This window comes from Pipra filicauda, unplaced genomic scaffold, assembly GCF_003945595.2.
Source record: "Pipra filicauda isolate LSUMZ 115617 unplaced genomic scaffold, ASM394559v2 scaffold330_size805480_pilon, whole genome shotgun sequence".
NCBI classification, from domain to species: domain Eukaryota; kingdom Metazoa; phylum Chordata; class Aves; order Passeriformes; family Pipridae; genus Pipra; species Pipra filicauda.
In genome coordinates this window covers 334,950-351,719 of record NW_024104455.1, presented here as the reverse complement: position 1 = coordinate 351,719, position 16,770 = coordinate 334,950, and the positions used below count along the sequence as shown (strand labels likewise).

Below are 16,770 nucleotides of genomic sequence, written 5' to 3'. Positions count from 1 at the left end.
TGCTTCAGTGTCTGCATTTATTTAAGTATTTTGACACAATGAAAAAACATTAACTTGAGAAACACATTACATAAAAACACAGTAATCACTGAGATCTCATAATGTTTTTATGACCTTCCAAAATCAAGTTGATATAAACTTTGTTAAGCTGGTAGTAGTGATGCAGTTTGTTGTGTAAACAGCTTGAGAGATTTGGATGAAAAGCATTAACCTTGGCATTTGAGGGTTTGGGGTTTTTTTTAAAGAAAATCCATAAAAAATGTACACACAAAGTCATATCTTCACTTTTTATTGGTAGGCTTCATCTCACCTACCTTCAGACATCTGTAAGGTCTGAATTCAGGCTGTTTATCTGAAACTCCCTTTACAGAATCACAGAATCACCAAAGTTGGGAGAGACCTTCAGGATCATCCAGTCCCACCCTCACCCAGCACCACCACAATCACCCCTAATCCATGTCCCCAAGGGCCACATCCAGACTCCTCTGGGACACTCCCAGAGACAGAGACTCCACCACCTCGTGGACTACTTATTCCAAGGCCTGACCACTCCTGAAGGGAAAACAAAATTTCTGATCTCCAATCTGAGCCTCCCCTGGTGCAGTTTGAGGCCGTTTCCTCTCCTCCTTTCCCTTGGGACATGGCAGCAGAGCCCGACCCCCCTCCCTGCCCCCTCCTGTCAGGGAGTTGGGGAGAGCAATGAGGTCCCCCCTGAGCCTCCTCTTCTCCAGATAAACCCCCCCAGCTCCCTCAGGAGCTCCTCACAGGACATGTTTTCCAGACACTTCACCTGCTCTTTTACCCTTCCCTGGACATGCTCCAGCCCCTCAGCATCCTTTTTTTGAAGTGAGGGAGTTTCCTCCTCCAGTGTGAGGGAACCACACGTCATTAAGGGCAAAAATCATCTCTTAAATTTTGCTGAAAATGAACCAGAAGAAACTATTGCTGCAGAGCACAGTCCTGATTCCCTCCAAAGACGCTCTGGAAGTGGTGTCTCCCTGGGAGAGGGGGGCACCTGCAGAGGTGGGGAGGCCTCTGGGAGGTGGCCCCGGAGGAGAAGCGGAGCTGTCCAGCACCACCAGCTTGGAGCACCCAGCTCTGCTCGGGGGCACTGCAGCTGCTCTGCCTGGCCCAGGGGACACACACACACACGTGGGGAGAAAGCCCTACCTTTCCCATCCCACCAGCAGGCACTTGCCTGCTCCACAGCTGCAGCCAGAGTGGCTTTTGAAGCCTCCTTGTTCGCAGGGGCCGAGCACCGAGCGTGTCTGACATCATCCACAAATGTTAAACACAAGTGGAGCCGGGTCGACGGAAGTTCCCCTTTGAAAGATGCTTTTTGAAGCGCTGCAGCCTTCAAAGCTGGGTTACATCCCCTGCCCTGTGATACACGGCCTTTGTTTTGCATAAGTGTTTGTTTTAATGAGGCAGCTCATCAAAATCAAAAACATGTGATGCACCCTAGGCAAGAGAAAGGCAATAACTGTACAGATTTTTGAAGGGGGCTAGTCATACCACAGGCTACCATTATAACAGAAAAAACAACAAGAATTTTAATATAGCTGTCTGGCCAAATATATTAATTTAAATGGAATGGCTTTTTCTGATATTATAGCTGTGAGGCACAATGTTCTACTGGCAAGCATCTTCAAAACCTTTTTTAGAAGATTTGCTTCAAATTATTTCTGTGCACCAGATCTTGATGGTATGTGCATTTGGGAGTCTAACCAAAGGGGGGGGAAAAAAAAGCTTTTGATTAAATCAATGACCTTTCCTGGAGGTTGAATGGAACGGAGATTGTAATACAAAAAGCTACGTCCTTCAAACAGTGTTTTCTTCAGAATACTTACTATAAGCTCTACTCCAGTAACTTTGCCCTAACTTTTTCACCATGTCTGTATCCTTGTGCCAGCACAGAAATATATTTTCCCATTAGCAAATCCTTCAAAATAAATTTTAGTCATTTCCATGATCATTTCCCAAAATGGTTTGCTAACCACCAGTTTCAGTTCTTTGCCAGGGAATCCTGTTTATTCGTACAAACTTGGTCCTTATTGTGCTCATGCTTTGCTGTGCTGCTTCAAAACCTGGTAGTACTTGTTTTCCTCAGCTAATTGCATCTCTTCCCACTTGGCAAACTATAGACATTTTCCTGCTTGCTTGGAGAAGAAAAGTGCGATCATTTCTTAAAAATTATTTTCTGAGTTGATTTTACTCGATAAAAAATAGCATCAGCTTATCCTGGCAAATATCTTTGCACTTTGTTCTTGAAACAAAAAAACTTGTTCCGTGAAACAAAGCTCTGGGAACCCAGTGAAGCTGAGAACAACATGTAACATCCTTCCCAGTTGATGTTAATGGAAGTGGAGTCCCACAAGGAAGCCAACAGCTTGTATGATATTAGGTTGCCTGTTATTAGATTAGACTTGCTATAAAGCCATCACAAATTTCACCAAAAGGCACAGGGTCAACAACAACTCCTGTGCAGAGCTGGTGGAGGACAAGCATTGGTTTTGTGCTCACCTGGGTGGCTTCATTTTCACTTGGGTGTGGGGCAACCCACAGACAGCCCTGACACCTGGTTTGAAGTGGTCTCTGAGGGTTTCTTCTCATGCTGTCTGGGCTGGATGTTGATTCTTTACACCCAATTTGCCTTCTACAGCAAAAGAAATCTTAAGTGACCCTTTTAGGCTTGTGCCTGTTTGGTGCACCATAAATAACCATAGAGTCACAGATGGCTTGGGTTAGAAGGGACATTAGAGATCATCTCATTCCAACCCCCTGCCATGGGCAGGGACACTTTCCACTAGCTCAGGTTGCTCCAAACCCCGTCCAACCTGGCCTTGGACACTTCCAGGGATCCAGGGGCAGCCACAGCTTCTCTGGACAACCTGTACCAGGGCCTCCCCACCCTCACAGGGAAGGATTTCTTCCTAATATCTAATCTAGCCCTACCCCCCTTCAGCATAAGGTCATTCCATAATGAGTAATTCCCTAGTGACTAATAACTAATGACTGTTTTCGTATCCAGACATATTTTTGTGAAGTCATCCACTCACCTGAATGCTTCCCCGAGTTTCCAGCTCTGCCATTGGTCACCAGATCTGGAGTGGTTGGAGTCTGGCAAACCTGTTTTTCTTCTGACTTGGATGCACTTGAGTACTTCATTTGAAGTTCTGAGAGTGCTGGAGGGCTCAGTGCTCTGGTCTGGGTCACGAGGTGGTGATGAGTCACAGCCTGGACTCGATAATCTTGGAGGTCTTTTCCAACCTAAATGATTCTGTGACTGTACAAACCTGTGCCGGGTTTGAGCATTTTCCAGAAAAGAAAATGCTCTGATTTACAGGCCTGACTTTTACGAAACAGAGATGTATTTTTCTATCATCCACGCCTCCAGCTGTAACTCCCAGGGCCAGACCTGGAGAGGTGCTAGTGCCCCAAGATATCAGAGGCACTGGGCTCAGCACAGCTTGGGACTCAGCCTGCAGTGTGACAGCCCTTTTGTCTCTGTTCAGAGGTGAAAGGGGCAATAAGGAACAGTCAATTGATGGGTGTGATCAGATCTGTCCTACAAATCACCTGCTGGCAGCACAGGGTGTTTCTGCTCTGCTGCTCTTTTAACACTACGTGCAGGGATGATATTTGTGATCCTGGCTAGGAGACCTCTTTTCTTCTAGTCCTGCTCACTTAGGTTTTCTTCCTATTTTTCTGGAAGCTTTCTCAGTAATAACTGACATTTCATTAGCTCCCCATATAAGGTTTTTGGGTTTTCCACTCCTTTCTGCAGTCACCAGTAGCAACATGCATTTCTACCTCCTGATCTGGGATTAAGGAAGTAGCCAAAGTATGTGCTTAACTCTGAGGCTAAGCTTAAAATTCCCCAGTTTTCGTGGGGTTTAAGCATCTGCTTAAAGTGAAACCTAAAATTTCACGTCCTTCCTGAGTGAGGATGTTCTCCTGAGTCAGACCCAGCATGTGCTGCCCCCGAATAGACCCTGGCTGTCCCTCGGGTATGTCAGACACGCCGGATGCTTTCAGAAGTGGTTCATCTGATGAAAGAATTCATCTCGGAGTCAAAAAGAAACCACAAGTTTCCTTCACTTTTCAGTCTGCTGCTTTGATATCATTGGTCAGCAGTTCTCCTCAAAAACCATCCCCCAGTGAAGCCCTGCTCCACAACAGTCTGCTTTACACAGCCTAATTTACTCACTGCATAAAGATGTTTGTCACCCCACTGCATTCTTTGCATTTCCTTCCCTGTATACTCTGGATATTTGGGGAAGGATATTCCTTCAGTGTCTTGCCCAGGGAATCACCATGTAATGAATGAGACTGAAGCCCAAAAGAGCATGAATTTATGTATATAATTTCCATAAGACACTTTAATGCATGAGGTCTGTTTTAATCTATAGGTGTTCCAGCTTAAAAATGGTTGAATAACTTAAAATAACTAAACAAACAAGCAAACAAAAAAACAACTCTAGGAAAAAAAGACACCCCACACAATAAAAAAATTAACCTGAGGGAGAAAATCCTTCCAATGAAACTTCACCCACAGCAGCTGAATATTTTGTTAAGAGCCAGACACGCTAAAATCATCACTGTAATTGAAGAGTCAACTGTTTCAACTACTTTTGTAATAACATAAATGGCCATGTATGAATCTGGATATTCACAGTGCAGAAGGTTCTGTTGCCTGGTATAGGAAGCTTGAAAAAGCCATGTGTGTTTTCCAACCTTACTTGAACTAACACACATCATTTTATTTGTTATCCACCGCAGTTTTGCTTTAAAGGAAAATTTCTGGAATGACAGCTCAGTAACGTCAGAATTGCTGTAACTTTTGCATTTTTTTTTTTTATTATTTTTCTATTAGAAGCTCAAGCCAGAAAAATATCCCCCTTCTTGGCAGTTGATTAGAGCCATTGACTCTAATTTTTGACGCTGCAATTATATGGTTCTGTGTCAAATAATGCATCCCAAATTCTTTCCTCATGGAGGGAGCTGTGTGGCTGGCAGTGTCTCGATGGGCTTGCTTGGATCATACTTGTGATATTGGCAGATGCACAGCTTTGGTTCTGCACATGCTTGGCTTGAGCAAAGCCTACACAAACAGAGCTTAGAGAGAAGTGCATTCCTTTAGAACTTTATTCCTGTGTGTTGTTCGTATTCCAAGGGCAAACAAAGCTCCCCCGACCCCCAGATCTGGGGCTGCTGCTCTGCAGGACCCGGGAGAAGTTTAGGATTGAAGCTCCTGGTCCAGGAAAGCATCTGACCAAGTGTTATATATTGCAGTTCAGGTGCTTGTAATTCCTTCTGTCCTGCTTCCCACAGGACAATTGAGGAGCGAGTGGGAGGCTGAGCTGGGGGCTGAACGCTGCTGGCAAAGGATGAGGTGATCCGAGTGCTGGGCTACTGTGGAGAAAGGAGGGGGGTTCCCTCCTTGAAAACTCTGAGAATCAGGCTTTTTTCCTTCCTTTGCTTTCATGACAAGTTCCCTTAAAAACCAAGGGTTGAAACCACTTAAAAAATATCAGTTCGAGGGAACATCTGATGTTTTCCAAAGCCTGCCTCTTATTTTTTGTGCGGGCCAAAACTGCGCAGCAAGTTTGTCCTGAGCTAACAAATGTCTTCAGCTGTCCCCAGACCACATTCTTTGGCAAATAACTGCGTTGCCTGTAAATAAATAGGGTTTCACTGCACTGTGATGGAAATGGTGCATATGGGAAGAGGCCTTTGAAAGAACTGCCACTTGGCCTTGGAGGGGAACAAGCCCCATGTTTGAGTGCTGGGGTGTTAAACCACCTGGGCATCCTAAATACCTATGGCTGGTTGGAGAATTAGCCTGAATAACTCCTTAGGAACTACTGGAACTGTTAGTAGTGTCAGCAGCTGAGGGTTGGAAGGTTGATCCATCTATACAGGACTGGTTTTCAAATGGCAATTTTCTATAGTCTTGGTAAGACTATTCAATATCATGTCTGAAAGAAGTCTGTTGAAGACTGTTTTCCACATCAGACAGTAAAGTCCATGTTTTCTGAAAATGCCTGCATATTTTTCATCTGGTTTAGGTCTCCTAAAACTCTGAGTGTCTGATGACACTGGTGAATCTCACAATTAACTGACCTGCATTGGACATACAAACCGGTGGCCTCAAGCATTTGCACCTGTGGTGTACGAGGGAACAATTACAGGCTTAGTTACAGCTGCAGTGAAACATCTCATAAAAAGGAAAAAATTAGAAAAATAAAGTCCCAAACCTGCAAAACCACATCCGTAAATTTGTTCCTTATATTTTACGTAGCCTTCACTGAACTCGGTGAGGATGTTGGGTTCAGTTGTGTAAAGATAAACCCATATAAAACTCTTTGCAGGACCGAAGTTCACATCTGTGGTGTTATTTTCAAAAGCAAAATGAGATCATTAAAAAGAAATCGAGTAGTTACAGTCGCTAAGTGACAACAACTCAAGTACCAGTAGTGTCCTTTATTGAAACAAAGAACTGAAAAATTAAGAAATATTAACACTTGAAGAAAACATAAATCTCGGTTACTTTAAAGTCTAAGGAGAATTTTTGAGGTTTTCCTTTCCTATTCCTTTTTCCTTTTCCTTTTCTTTTTAATGCCAGATCATTAAAAAAAAATTACAGTGCCATGAGTAAGATTTTTGCTGCCTTCTCATCATAACTGACTTGCCATTTACAAGCCAGAATGGCTCGGGTTGGAAGGGACCTTAAAGATGATCTTGTTCCAACTCTTTGCCATGGGCAGGAACACCTTCCACCAGCCCAGGTTGCTCCAAGCCCTGTCCAACCTGGCCTTGGACACTTCCAGGGATCCAGGGGCAGCCACAGCTTCTCTGGGCAACCTGTGCCAGGGCCTCCCCACCCTCACAGACAAGAATTTTTTCCTAATATCCAATCTGATTCTACTCTCTGTCACTTTGAAGCCATTCTCCTTTGTCCTGTCCCTCCAGCCCTCGGAAATAGCCTCTCTCCATCTTTCTTGGAGCTCCTTCAGGTCCTGCAAGGCCACAATCAGGTCACCCCAAAGCTTCTCTTCTCCAGGTTGAACATTCCCAATTCTCTCAGCCTTTCCTCATTGCCTTGGTTTTTAAATTAGAACTGTGATGTTGGTTACAATTTATGGGTAAAAAGAGGATCACCCCTCCACCGAGGCAGCCATTCAGTGTGGGGACAGATCTGACTGGAGGGACAGTTTGGGACTGGCTTAACTCAAGGAGATCCTATCCATATTTCACAGGAAAACAGAGTTTCACAGTAAAGGGTTTGACAGCTCAAAGTTCATCAGCCTACTGCGAGGATGAGGGAGGTGAGGGAAAGAGGTTGTTTGCCTGCCAAGGGAAGGGCAGGAGGAGTATTTTGTCCTGCACCAGGTGCATTTTGCCTTGCATTTGGCCACAGCTGCTCACACAGGAACCCTCAGGGACCCAGAGTTCTTGCACAGAGTCTGTGAGTGGCAGGAGTGAGACCAGGAGTCCTTGGCAGTGGGAAGGAAGGATTAGGAGGCAGCGAGGCCAAGGAAACCAAACTGCCTCAATGCCACTGCTCCTTTTGGGGAAATGCAGTGACACTTTAGGTAAAAATGTTTTAACCAGGAGCCTCCTGACCATTCTGCACTGTGGAACATTCTGGGCTAATTCCAGAAGGGTTAAGATCAAATCATTCAAAGTCAGATCCAGCCCAACGGACGAAGGGATAATTTAAACATCCATCTTTTAGCTGATGCAGTTGAAAACAGAGAAGAAGCAGCAGACACAACATGCACTTGTGTGCCATGGGGCTGGAAGAGTTTGGCATCTTCTAGGGCCTGGCCCAAAACACAGATCCTTTTAGAACAAGTGCCTCATTCTGTGGGAATAATGCTGCACACAACATTTCACTCCTGTCCTACTGGATCCCGGCTAATTGTGAGTGGTTGTTGGGAAAGTCACAGGCCACCAAGGTAATTCAACACACATGTTTTAGCAAGTTTTTCACACATGTCTGGCAAGCCTTTCACAGTAGGAGAAGGCTTTAGGGATTCTTTCCCGGGCCTTAAATCATGCATTAAATCCTATCAATTATTGGTTCCCTCCGTTTTTCCACTGCTGCTCATTTTTTTGTTATTGGACAGGACTTTTTGTGCCTTGTAACACGATCTGCTTAGAGCCCTTTGAAACTCAGAATTTCCAGTTTGCCCAGAACACTACAAAGTGTTTTAGATAGGGGTAAAAAGATTGTGATGATCATGACAAATCCCAGCTCTGTAAAAAGTCTGAGTTAGAATTAACTTGGCAATTAATTATATTCAGTGCTTTTTTTCCCCCCTGAATGATAAGCATTTTATGCCTACAGTTTTTTATCCATTAAAGTAAATGAGAACTCCTTTGCTCTTTCTTGCCAATGTATTTATTCCCCAAGAGAAAATATTTTGGTTTATCGTTGCCAAGTCCTTTGATTTCACTGTAGTACTTTTAAGATAATAATCTCATTTTCTCGTATGCTGTTGGAAATGTCTTTCTCTCAGATGTACTGAGCTTAAGAAATGTGATCATATGGAAATCAGATCAGGTAGGACTTTAACAACGTGGCATTTCTTGTCTGTTGGAAATACCTGATATTTGACATCAAGCCTTAGAGATACAAGGTGATGAATATTTTTAATTTAAATTTATAAGTAAGTATTATAAAACCATATAACTAGTTGACAGTGATTTTTTTTTTTTCTCACAAGGCATGTGGTATTACAGGGTCTTATAGAGAGCCAGAGATATCAGACAGTTACAGATATGTGGGAATCTTATCCCTTTTGGGCCACACAGCTTAGCCTTGGGAGTATTCCTAGAAGATGTAACATCACACTTCCCAAGTGCTTAATTTCAAATGATTCTTTGAATCTTATTGTAAAATATTTTTTTTTTAATTATTGCTGGTTTGATGGTTTCAGTATTTAAAAGGATGAGATAAATGTGTTCTTCTGTCCTAGATAGAAAAAGGAAAGGAAAATGAAAGAAAAACAAGTTGCCAGTGCAGTGGAAGTGGTTGATTTTTTGCCATATCCATATACAGCAAACATTTAGTTTTTGGAAGCACTGATGGGAATGGCATCTCCTGCAACCTGAATTTTGCCTTCACCATTTTTCCCTGAGAAGATTGTTCGTGGAGGTGTCCAATCAGTGCACTGCTCCATCAACTCCCACCCCGTTGCTTTTCTAACTGTGCCCTGTCACCCCAAGCCCAGGGTGGCACCAGGGCAATGATTTCACTTAAAAAAATAATATAATGTGAGATACCTGGCGGTGTTTGAGACAAACTAAGTGGAACAAAGTGGTTTTTTGGCATGTCTGTTGTTTCCTCTCTGAAGAATTCACCTTTGGGGGAGCTGCCTAAACGGAAAGAGGCTGATTGATGGTGGGGGAAGAAGACTGATGGAGAATCCATTTTTTTTGCCGTTGTTCAAATATTGAACTACATCTGAGTTCATAATTAGCATAAAGGTGTTTAACAGTGCTGAGGGTTTCTCTTTGTGTCTGTCTGTCTGTCTGTCTGTCTGCTGGGGTGGGGGTAGGGTTCTTCCTCAGTGTGTGCCTGTGCCTCAAGGTGGTCAAAGGGTGGCAGATTTCAGTTATTAAGAATGATCTGGATTAGCCCTGGTCTTTCTGGGTCACTAAGTTTCAAACATAGACATTTCACATCTGTTTCTTGTTCACAGCCACTAACAAAGAAGTACAATATCGAGAGAGCCCCGATTTGAGATACGTGTCTGGTCCTTTAAGGAGTTCAGCTGGTTACTCTGAGAGAGGAAAACAAAAAGCACAGCTCTACCTCCTATTCAAATTTACAGATTAGGCAAAAGCCCAGAGGTGAAAGGTCAAATACAACAGTTTAAAGCATTTTCTCTAGACTTCCTGGTCATGGAGGGAAAAAAAAAAAAAAAGAGTGTTCAGTGCTCCAAAGCAAGCTATAAAAGCCAGGAGAGTGTAAGAGACACTTTAATAGGTTCCATTCTTGATGAAAATCCTGAAACAGCCTCACTAATACGGTGTAGAAATCCAATATGCCAGATATATTTGCTGTGTGCAGTGGTCATCAGTCTAGGGATGGAAGGACTATGAAGGACAGTGTCCAATAACCACTTCAGACTATTGTGCAGTTCAGTTAAAATTATCAAAAACACTTGGAAGAAAGTGATGGAAAAAATGTTGGCCTTTGCCCTCACAGTTGCTTCTTTTTTCCTTGCAGGGAAGTTGCTTTTTTGAGGTATTTTGGGGTTTGTTTGTGTGTGTGTCCTGTGTTATCATTGTCACTTAACCAGTTTTAAATTAATATTAAACATAAACCAAAGAGTTTTCATATTCATACTTTGAGCTGAATTGATAACTTTAATTATCAATCTGTGTTATCAAACACCCCTTTGGCATTTGGTGTTGAGATGGGAAAATTAAAGAAGAATGAAAGGCAGGTTTAGGGGAGATTCAGCTCCTATAAGCAGAGTTATCCAAAAGTTGTGTGTCTCAGGGTATAGTACAGGCTCACTTAGTAGGTGATGGAGAGAAAGAACTATTTTAAAGGTGCAGTTCATCTCACCACTTTCAAATAGGGTTGTAAGTGAGACTGAATGAAGTGATGAAGATATTTTTATTGGGAACTGCAGAGATCTTGGAAAACTAGAGTAGTTCTGACACCTACATTTAAAGCCATTGAAGTTTAAATGCAGTGAATTCCACTTCAGCAGAAAGTGATTCAATTCCTTACTTGCAAATGAGTGTCAGCAGTTCCCTGTTCCAAAGTACTACTGAAAATAATTCCAGTGTCAATATAATACTGACTGTGACAATTCAATTCACTTAGAACTCCCCTTTCATTTCCCATTTCTGTGGTATTTGTTTTATGTAGAGTCTACAGGTGGTCTCCAAAAGACGATCACAACAGAAAAAATGGGCAAACAGGTGTAGCCACCAAAAATATTATGGCTGATACAGGCTTAAACAGCTTGAGTCATAGATAAGAGTTAGTAAATGAAGTACTTCGATTTTCACTTTGAAAACTTCCAAGACTTCTTTTCTGTAAAGCTTTGGCTGTAGGAAAACAACCTGTCCTTGACTGCTGTTGTCCCATGGAGTAATGTTAAAATAATAAATATATAAAAAAAAAAGGTGTCCCCAAACCAGGCTCTCTCCCAACTTTTCAGCTTTGAGAGGGAATTCATTGCTGTGAGAGGAAGGAGGGTGGGGATGGGAGAAAATACGGGAAGGGACTAATTGGGCAGTGAGAGGGGTGATGAAGGGAAGCAAAGACAGGAGAACAGGAAGGCATTAAGTCATAACCAGCCCTGAGTGCAAAAATAATGGGGGGGGGTTCCACTGAAGCAGGAAGAAACGTCGTTTATTTGCTTCTGTTAAAGTATTCTTTTTGATAAAAGGATTAACTGCTGGCTTGGGAAAGAGCCTGGTGCTGGAGGGAGCAGCGCAGCCCGGCGAGCTCCGTTCGAGGGGCAGGGAGCACCCTCTAGTGACCGCTGGGCTGGGCTGCCCACAGGGCATCCTCGGCACCCTCCGGGAATGTGGAAGGGTTCAGGACATCTCCCTCCTCTGTGCTGCAAGGCCTGGCAGTGCGGGAAATGGCAGGCGCAAAAGCTTGGAAGCAGGGCTGGAGGGAAGGATGCTGTGAGCTGTGCTGCCCCCGTGGCCAGGCAGCGATGATTAGTGTTAATTACGTGGCCAGGCAGTGATGATTAGTGTTAATTACGTGGCTTTGCATGGGCTGCAGGCTGCCACTTGGATTTTGGGCGAAGCAAATGCCCCACTCCTGTCATAGTGCTTCCTCCCAGAGCTGATCTCCACATTTCCAGCCATGGATCAGTGGGAATGAGCCCACCCCGGAACTGAACCCCATTGTTCCCAGCATGGATTTTGCCCTGTCCCCTCAGACCTGGTGCTGCACCAAAGCTGTGGAAGGAAGAGGTCCCTTCAGCAGCCCCAAAGGCACAACATTCCAGGGGGCAGGGGACCAGAATCCATCATCCCTGAGCTGCAGCCTTGGAGTGGGTTGTGAAACTCAGTTCTTCTCCTGAGCACCTCTGTTTGTTCCCCTGGTGAAATCCTAATTGTGAGAGCTTTCTTTGTGGGGAGGGCAGAATTTCCCTGATATTTTCATCAGAACCATGGGAAAACTGGGAATTAAAGGGAGACTGTCCTGCTGAAGGGCTTGGTAAGGGTGTAGTTGACCCTCACGCACCAAACTGGTGCTTGGAGCTACATTTAAGCTACATTTTTTTTTTAGAGGATTGAGACCTTTACAGATGTGTCTTCACATGCTCTGAAGTAGCAATAATTTGCCTGGATTTCTTAAAATCTGTTTCCAAAAACTGCAGTGCAGATTCTTTTATTCTGCCTACTCAAGTTTTTGGATTTTTAACCTGGTTGTACCTAGAGGACAACCTCCTTTTTACCTGGAATGCTGGTAAGAGGAACAAGAACTCACTTTTTTTCTCTATTCTTTTCTTTTATACCCACATCTGCAGACACTCTGTGTGTGAATAGTAAGCATGACACATAAAGTGAATCTGTCTCCAGTTTTCCCAATTATTTTCCCGGAGGAATTTGTACAGTGGAAGGGATGAAGGTCATATTATTAACATAGCAGAGTGTGCCTCTGTTCTTTTGATCAGCCCAGTCTTAGAGCAGAGTTCTTGTTTTACCTCCCAGACAGCAAGATGGATTATAAATCTGTTTACATAGGGAATATTGCAATGTACTTCCTACATCCCAACACTCCAGTGGATATGAAATAAAAAAAAATCCAAGGACTGGATTGTTTTTTGGAGTTAGTAGAGTTTCAAATAGCATAAGGAATGGTCTTTCTGGAAGTATTTTATAGACTCATGGAATGGTTTGGGTTGGAAGGGACCTTAAAGATCATCCCAATCCCACCCCCTGCCTTGGCAGGGACACCTTCCACTAGACCAGGTTACTCCAAGCCCCGTCCAACCTGGCCTTGGACACTTCCAGGGATCCAGGGGCAGCCACAGCTTCTCTGGGCAACCTGTGCCAGGGCCTCCCCACCCTCACAGGGGAGAATTTCTTCCCAATATCCCATCTAACCCTACCCTCCTTCAGCTTAAAGAGAGAGAAATAAAGAGGGGAGCATGGGGTGACTTGTGTGGATTTTTAGTACTTTTTTGGTGCTTTTATTTCACTTGTTGACCAGGTTCTCCACACTCACACAGCCTTATTTCAGACAATAACATGTAATTGCCTAACATAGCAAAACCATTTTTTCTTTCTACTTAAAAAAAAAATCAGAAAAGAGAAAAATAGTAGGAGCACTTGGACTATTTTTCTTTTGCAACTGGATGATGGTGATTTGATAACCCAATATTTTCCTTCCCTTACAATACCAAGGCTCTGCTTGCAATTGGATCAACACGAGCATAAGCACTCAGAAATCTGCCTGTGGGTATTAGTTTGAAAGTCAAATAAACTTCATTGAATTCTTTGGCACAGAACCTGTGCCAGTTTGAAATGGCAAAATCCTCACCGGGCTGAGGGCTCTGTAAAACTTATATAATAATAATAGTGCTCAGCAGTGCCTTATGCTTCCAAAATCCCTGTATAAACCAAGAGGAGCTTTGTCTATATAGAGATGGGGTGGAGAGGAATCATTACTAAAACCTGCTTGTGAATGAATTTGTTAGATCCTCTCCACTGGAGAGCTGGAACTGATGCTTGCAGCCTCTCAGTATATTTCAGTAAAATAAAATCAAAAAAACCCAAAATATCATGGGCTTAACTGGAGTGGAAGTCACCCAACTGAAACATTATACAAGGCTTTGAAATGTCAAGAAAAAGGTTCTAATCTTTTGGCTGTCTTGCTCATTGTTTGGAGATGAAAAGGGAGGAAATCAACATCCCCATGAAACACAATTACTGTAAATTGCTTTCTTTTCATACTGTTGGTAACTGAAAATAGGAAAGTTACCAGGAGTTACCTGCTCTGCAGGAGCACCGTAATTCCGTGGGTGTAGGCTCCAAGAAGACATTCAGCAGCGCAACACTGAGTTTCCATATGAACCAACCAATGGAGAATATAAAATATTGGATGGCAATGCTGGCTCTGGATTGCTCTGAAATCAGAGCTCCCTAAAGTGAATATAAAATTGAATATAAAATTGAGCTGATCTTGAACAGGGAGTTGATCCTGTGGCACCTCGGGGTCAAGAGCAGAGAGGGAAAAGCAGGGTGTCTGCTCTCCCATTCCCACTCTCTCTCTTGGGATCTGGAGGCCTGCTCAGTCCCTTGGGGGGGTGGTGGGTCCCCAAGGATTGTGAGGCAGCTGGGGATGAGTTGGGACAGAGGCTCAGCTGGTTGTCACTGCCAAACTTGGAACAGGGGCTGCCCTGGGACAGCTCTGCCAGATCCCAGCTGTAGTGATCCTGTGTCCCAAAGGTTGGACTCGATGATCTGGGAGGTGTTTTCCAGCCACACCGATTTTAAGATTCTGTGTGTCACTCCTTTGCATCCAGGGATTTCTAGCTCTGCACCTGGAGACAAGGATTTCCTGGGATCTGATGGGTGGCAGAGCCATTCCCATGAGCAGGGGAGGGTGGATGAGCCTTTCTTTCCCCTGCCCTGCCCTGGGGGGAGATGGAGCAGCACCTGCAGGATGAATTCCCGAGGGCCAAACAGGCGGCACTTCATGTCCTCTCTGTGTGTCTGGAAAAGTGCATTTCACCTTCCTTTGGGTCAGGAGAGGAGGGCGAAAAGTGAACTGGGATTTACTGCTGTCTTTGTGTGGAAAAAATGCACGTTGGATGCCAGCAGACATCACCAGCTACACAACAACGCTCTGATTTCCCTTTTGTTTTTCCTAAGGAGCGGGAGGAGAAGGCGCTGGGAGAGGGGGAGCTCATCTGCTCCCACTAAATAATGCTGCACCAAGCCATCACTATTCCATGTTCTTTTTATCATACCAGAATCCCTGGTCAGAGGGCAGGACCTTTTCAGCTGGAATGATCTACCCAGTGCTTCCAACTGTCCGTGGTTGGATGTTGTTCCAAGGAGCAGTGAGAAATTGTAAACCTGTTAGAGTAGGACCGGCTTTTTAAAATTATAAGTTTTGTTTTAAAAAATTAATGTGTTCTGACGTGGTTTCATTTTTCATTCCATTTTTAAGGGTTCTATTTTCAAGCTTTTCTCTTCTAGCTGAAAGCTCAGAATCTCCTGATGCCAGGGATTATGTCCTTTATGAAAACATAAAATGCTGTGATACTCCTAAGAGCGAAAGGGTTGTACCAGCTCTGGATCCTGGATGGTTCTTTACATGTGGGATTTTACAGTGGTTGGTATTATGGAAGCACTTTGCCTTTCTTACTTATTTTTTCTTTTACGTTCAGCACTCCTGAGCAAAGGCCTGGGACAGGGACGGTGTTTTGTTTGCACAGCTGGGAGTTCTGAGGTGCCCCGTGACCGCCAAGTGCTACAAAAGGACAAATAAAAATATAACACCAAATAAAAAATGACTATCACACTCTAACCAGGAAGGGAATTGCCAGTGAAACCACCTCCTTCTCATGCATGGACAGGGCTGTGAAATAAGGGAAGAACATGGAAGATTTAAGACTCTTTATGGCATTTGCTTTTTGTCTTTTTGTGACTTCCTTTCCTCAGTAAGAAAGACACATCAAAAAGAACTGTTTGTCTCCAATCTACTTGATTCTTCTCTAAGGAAAAAAAGAAAAAAAAGTGCTCAATCAGACAGGCCAGAGAGTGTCAATAGCTCAGGAATCCAGGAATGAGGTTGATGGACAAATATAGATGTGGTGTAAGCAGGGCTAGACTTCATTAACATATTTGGAGTTACACCCCTTATACCCAGCCTGGCTTTGGCCCTGAACCAACAATTCCCCAGTGAACAGCCTGCATCAAACTACTGCTGAATTTGGCCCATTTCATCTGACATCTGCATCCTGCCTCAAAGTGACCTGTCACACTTACTGCACATCACATCACACCTGCCCAGGCAACCACAGGCAATTGGCTTTTTTGTTTTTAAAAAAAAAAATAAAAAAAAAAAAAATAAAAAAAAAAAATTTAGTCACATATCATCAAGAAAAACAACATTGTTTTAGGACTCTTATCTCTTCACTCCCAAATATCCTGTTTCTTCGAGCTGTGGTGGCCAGGACCAATAGAAACCTCTTCCTGCCATTGGCTGACTTCATTTCCCAGAGTTAGCACAATCTCATCCGCTCTAAACAACCTCATCAAAACTTCTTTCTGGTCAGAGCGAAGCAATAATTATTATTAGCAAATTATTTAGCGATCAATAATCTTGATCACATTATGGCAAGCACTATTAAGGTAAGAAAGGGGCACCTTTTTTTTTTGTCGGCGCTTTTTGGTCACTTTTGCGTGTTCTTTGGTTTCCTTTTATCAACCTAGATAAGTTAGAATTGGGCAACACCCCCACTGCCACAATAGAGGACAACAAGATTTCCTTTGTACTGCCTAGTAAATTTCCTTTTTCCTACTCCAACCATCCGCAAGGCTTAAAAACTTCAAACTCGGACAAAAAAAAATTGGGTTTTTTTGAAATTCACTCTTCGGTGCCGCGGATCGCAAAAATGCGAAGCCCTTTTTTAAAAAAGGGGAGCTTCTGAAATTCCTTGGAGGTATCACTGGGACAACTTGGATGTGTTTGTGGACTGCCAGGAGGGGAGAGGGTGTGCACTGGAAGGAAAAAGCGGGTTCCCTAAGAGCGCTTTTGGA

General features: G+C 43.6%; 1 protein-coding gene across 4 annotated transcripts in view; it reads left to right on the top strand.

Moving 5' to 3' along the window:
- ERG (ETS transcription factor ERG) overlaps nt 1-16,770 on the top strand; it is a 147,143-nt gene that overhangs the window by 64,873 nt on the left and 65,500 nt on the right. For 2 of the 4 annotated variants that reach the window (XM_027736732.2, XM_027736730.2), the window contains exon 1: nt 16,266-16,362. The exons of the other annotated variants lie outside the window; for them this stretch is intronic. In XM_027736732.2, coding sequence (XP_027592533.1) covers nt 16,345-16,362 — 18 coding nt within the window. In that variant the 5' untranslated portion in view covers nt 16,266-16,344. Of the gene's footprint in view, nt 1-16,265; nt 16,363-16,770 lie in introns of those variants that run through there. 4 annotated transcript variants of the gene reach the window in all.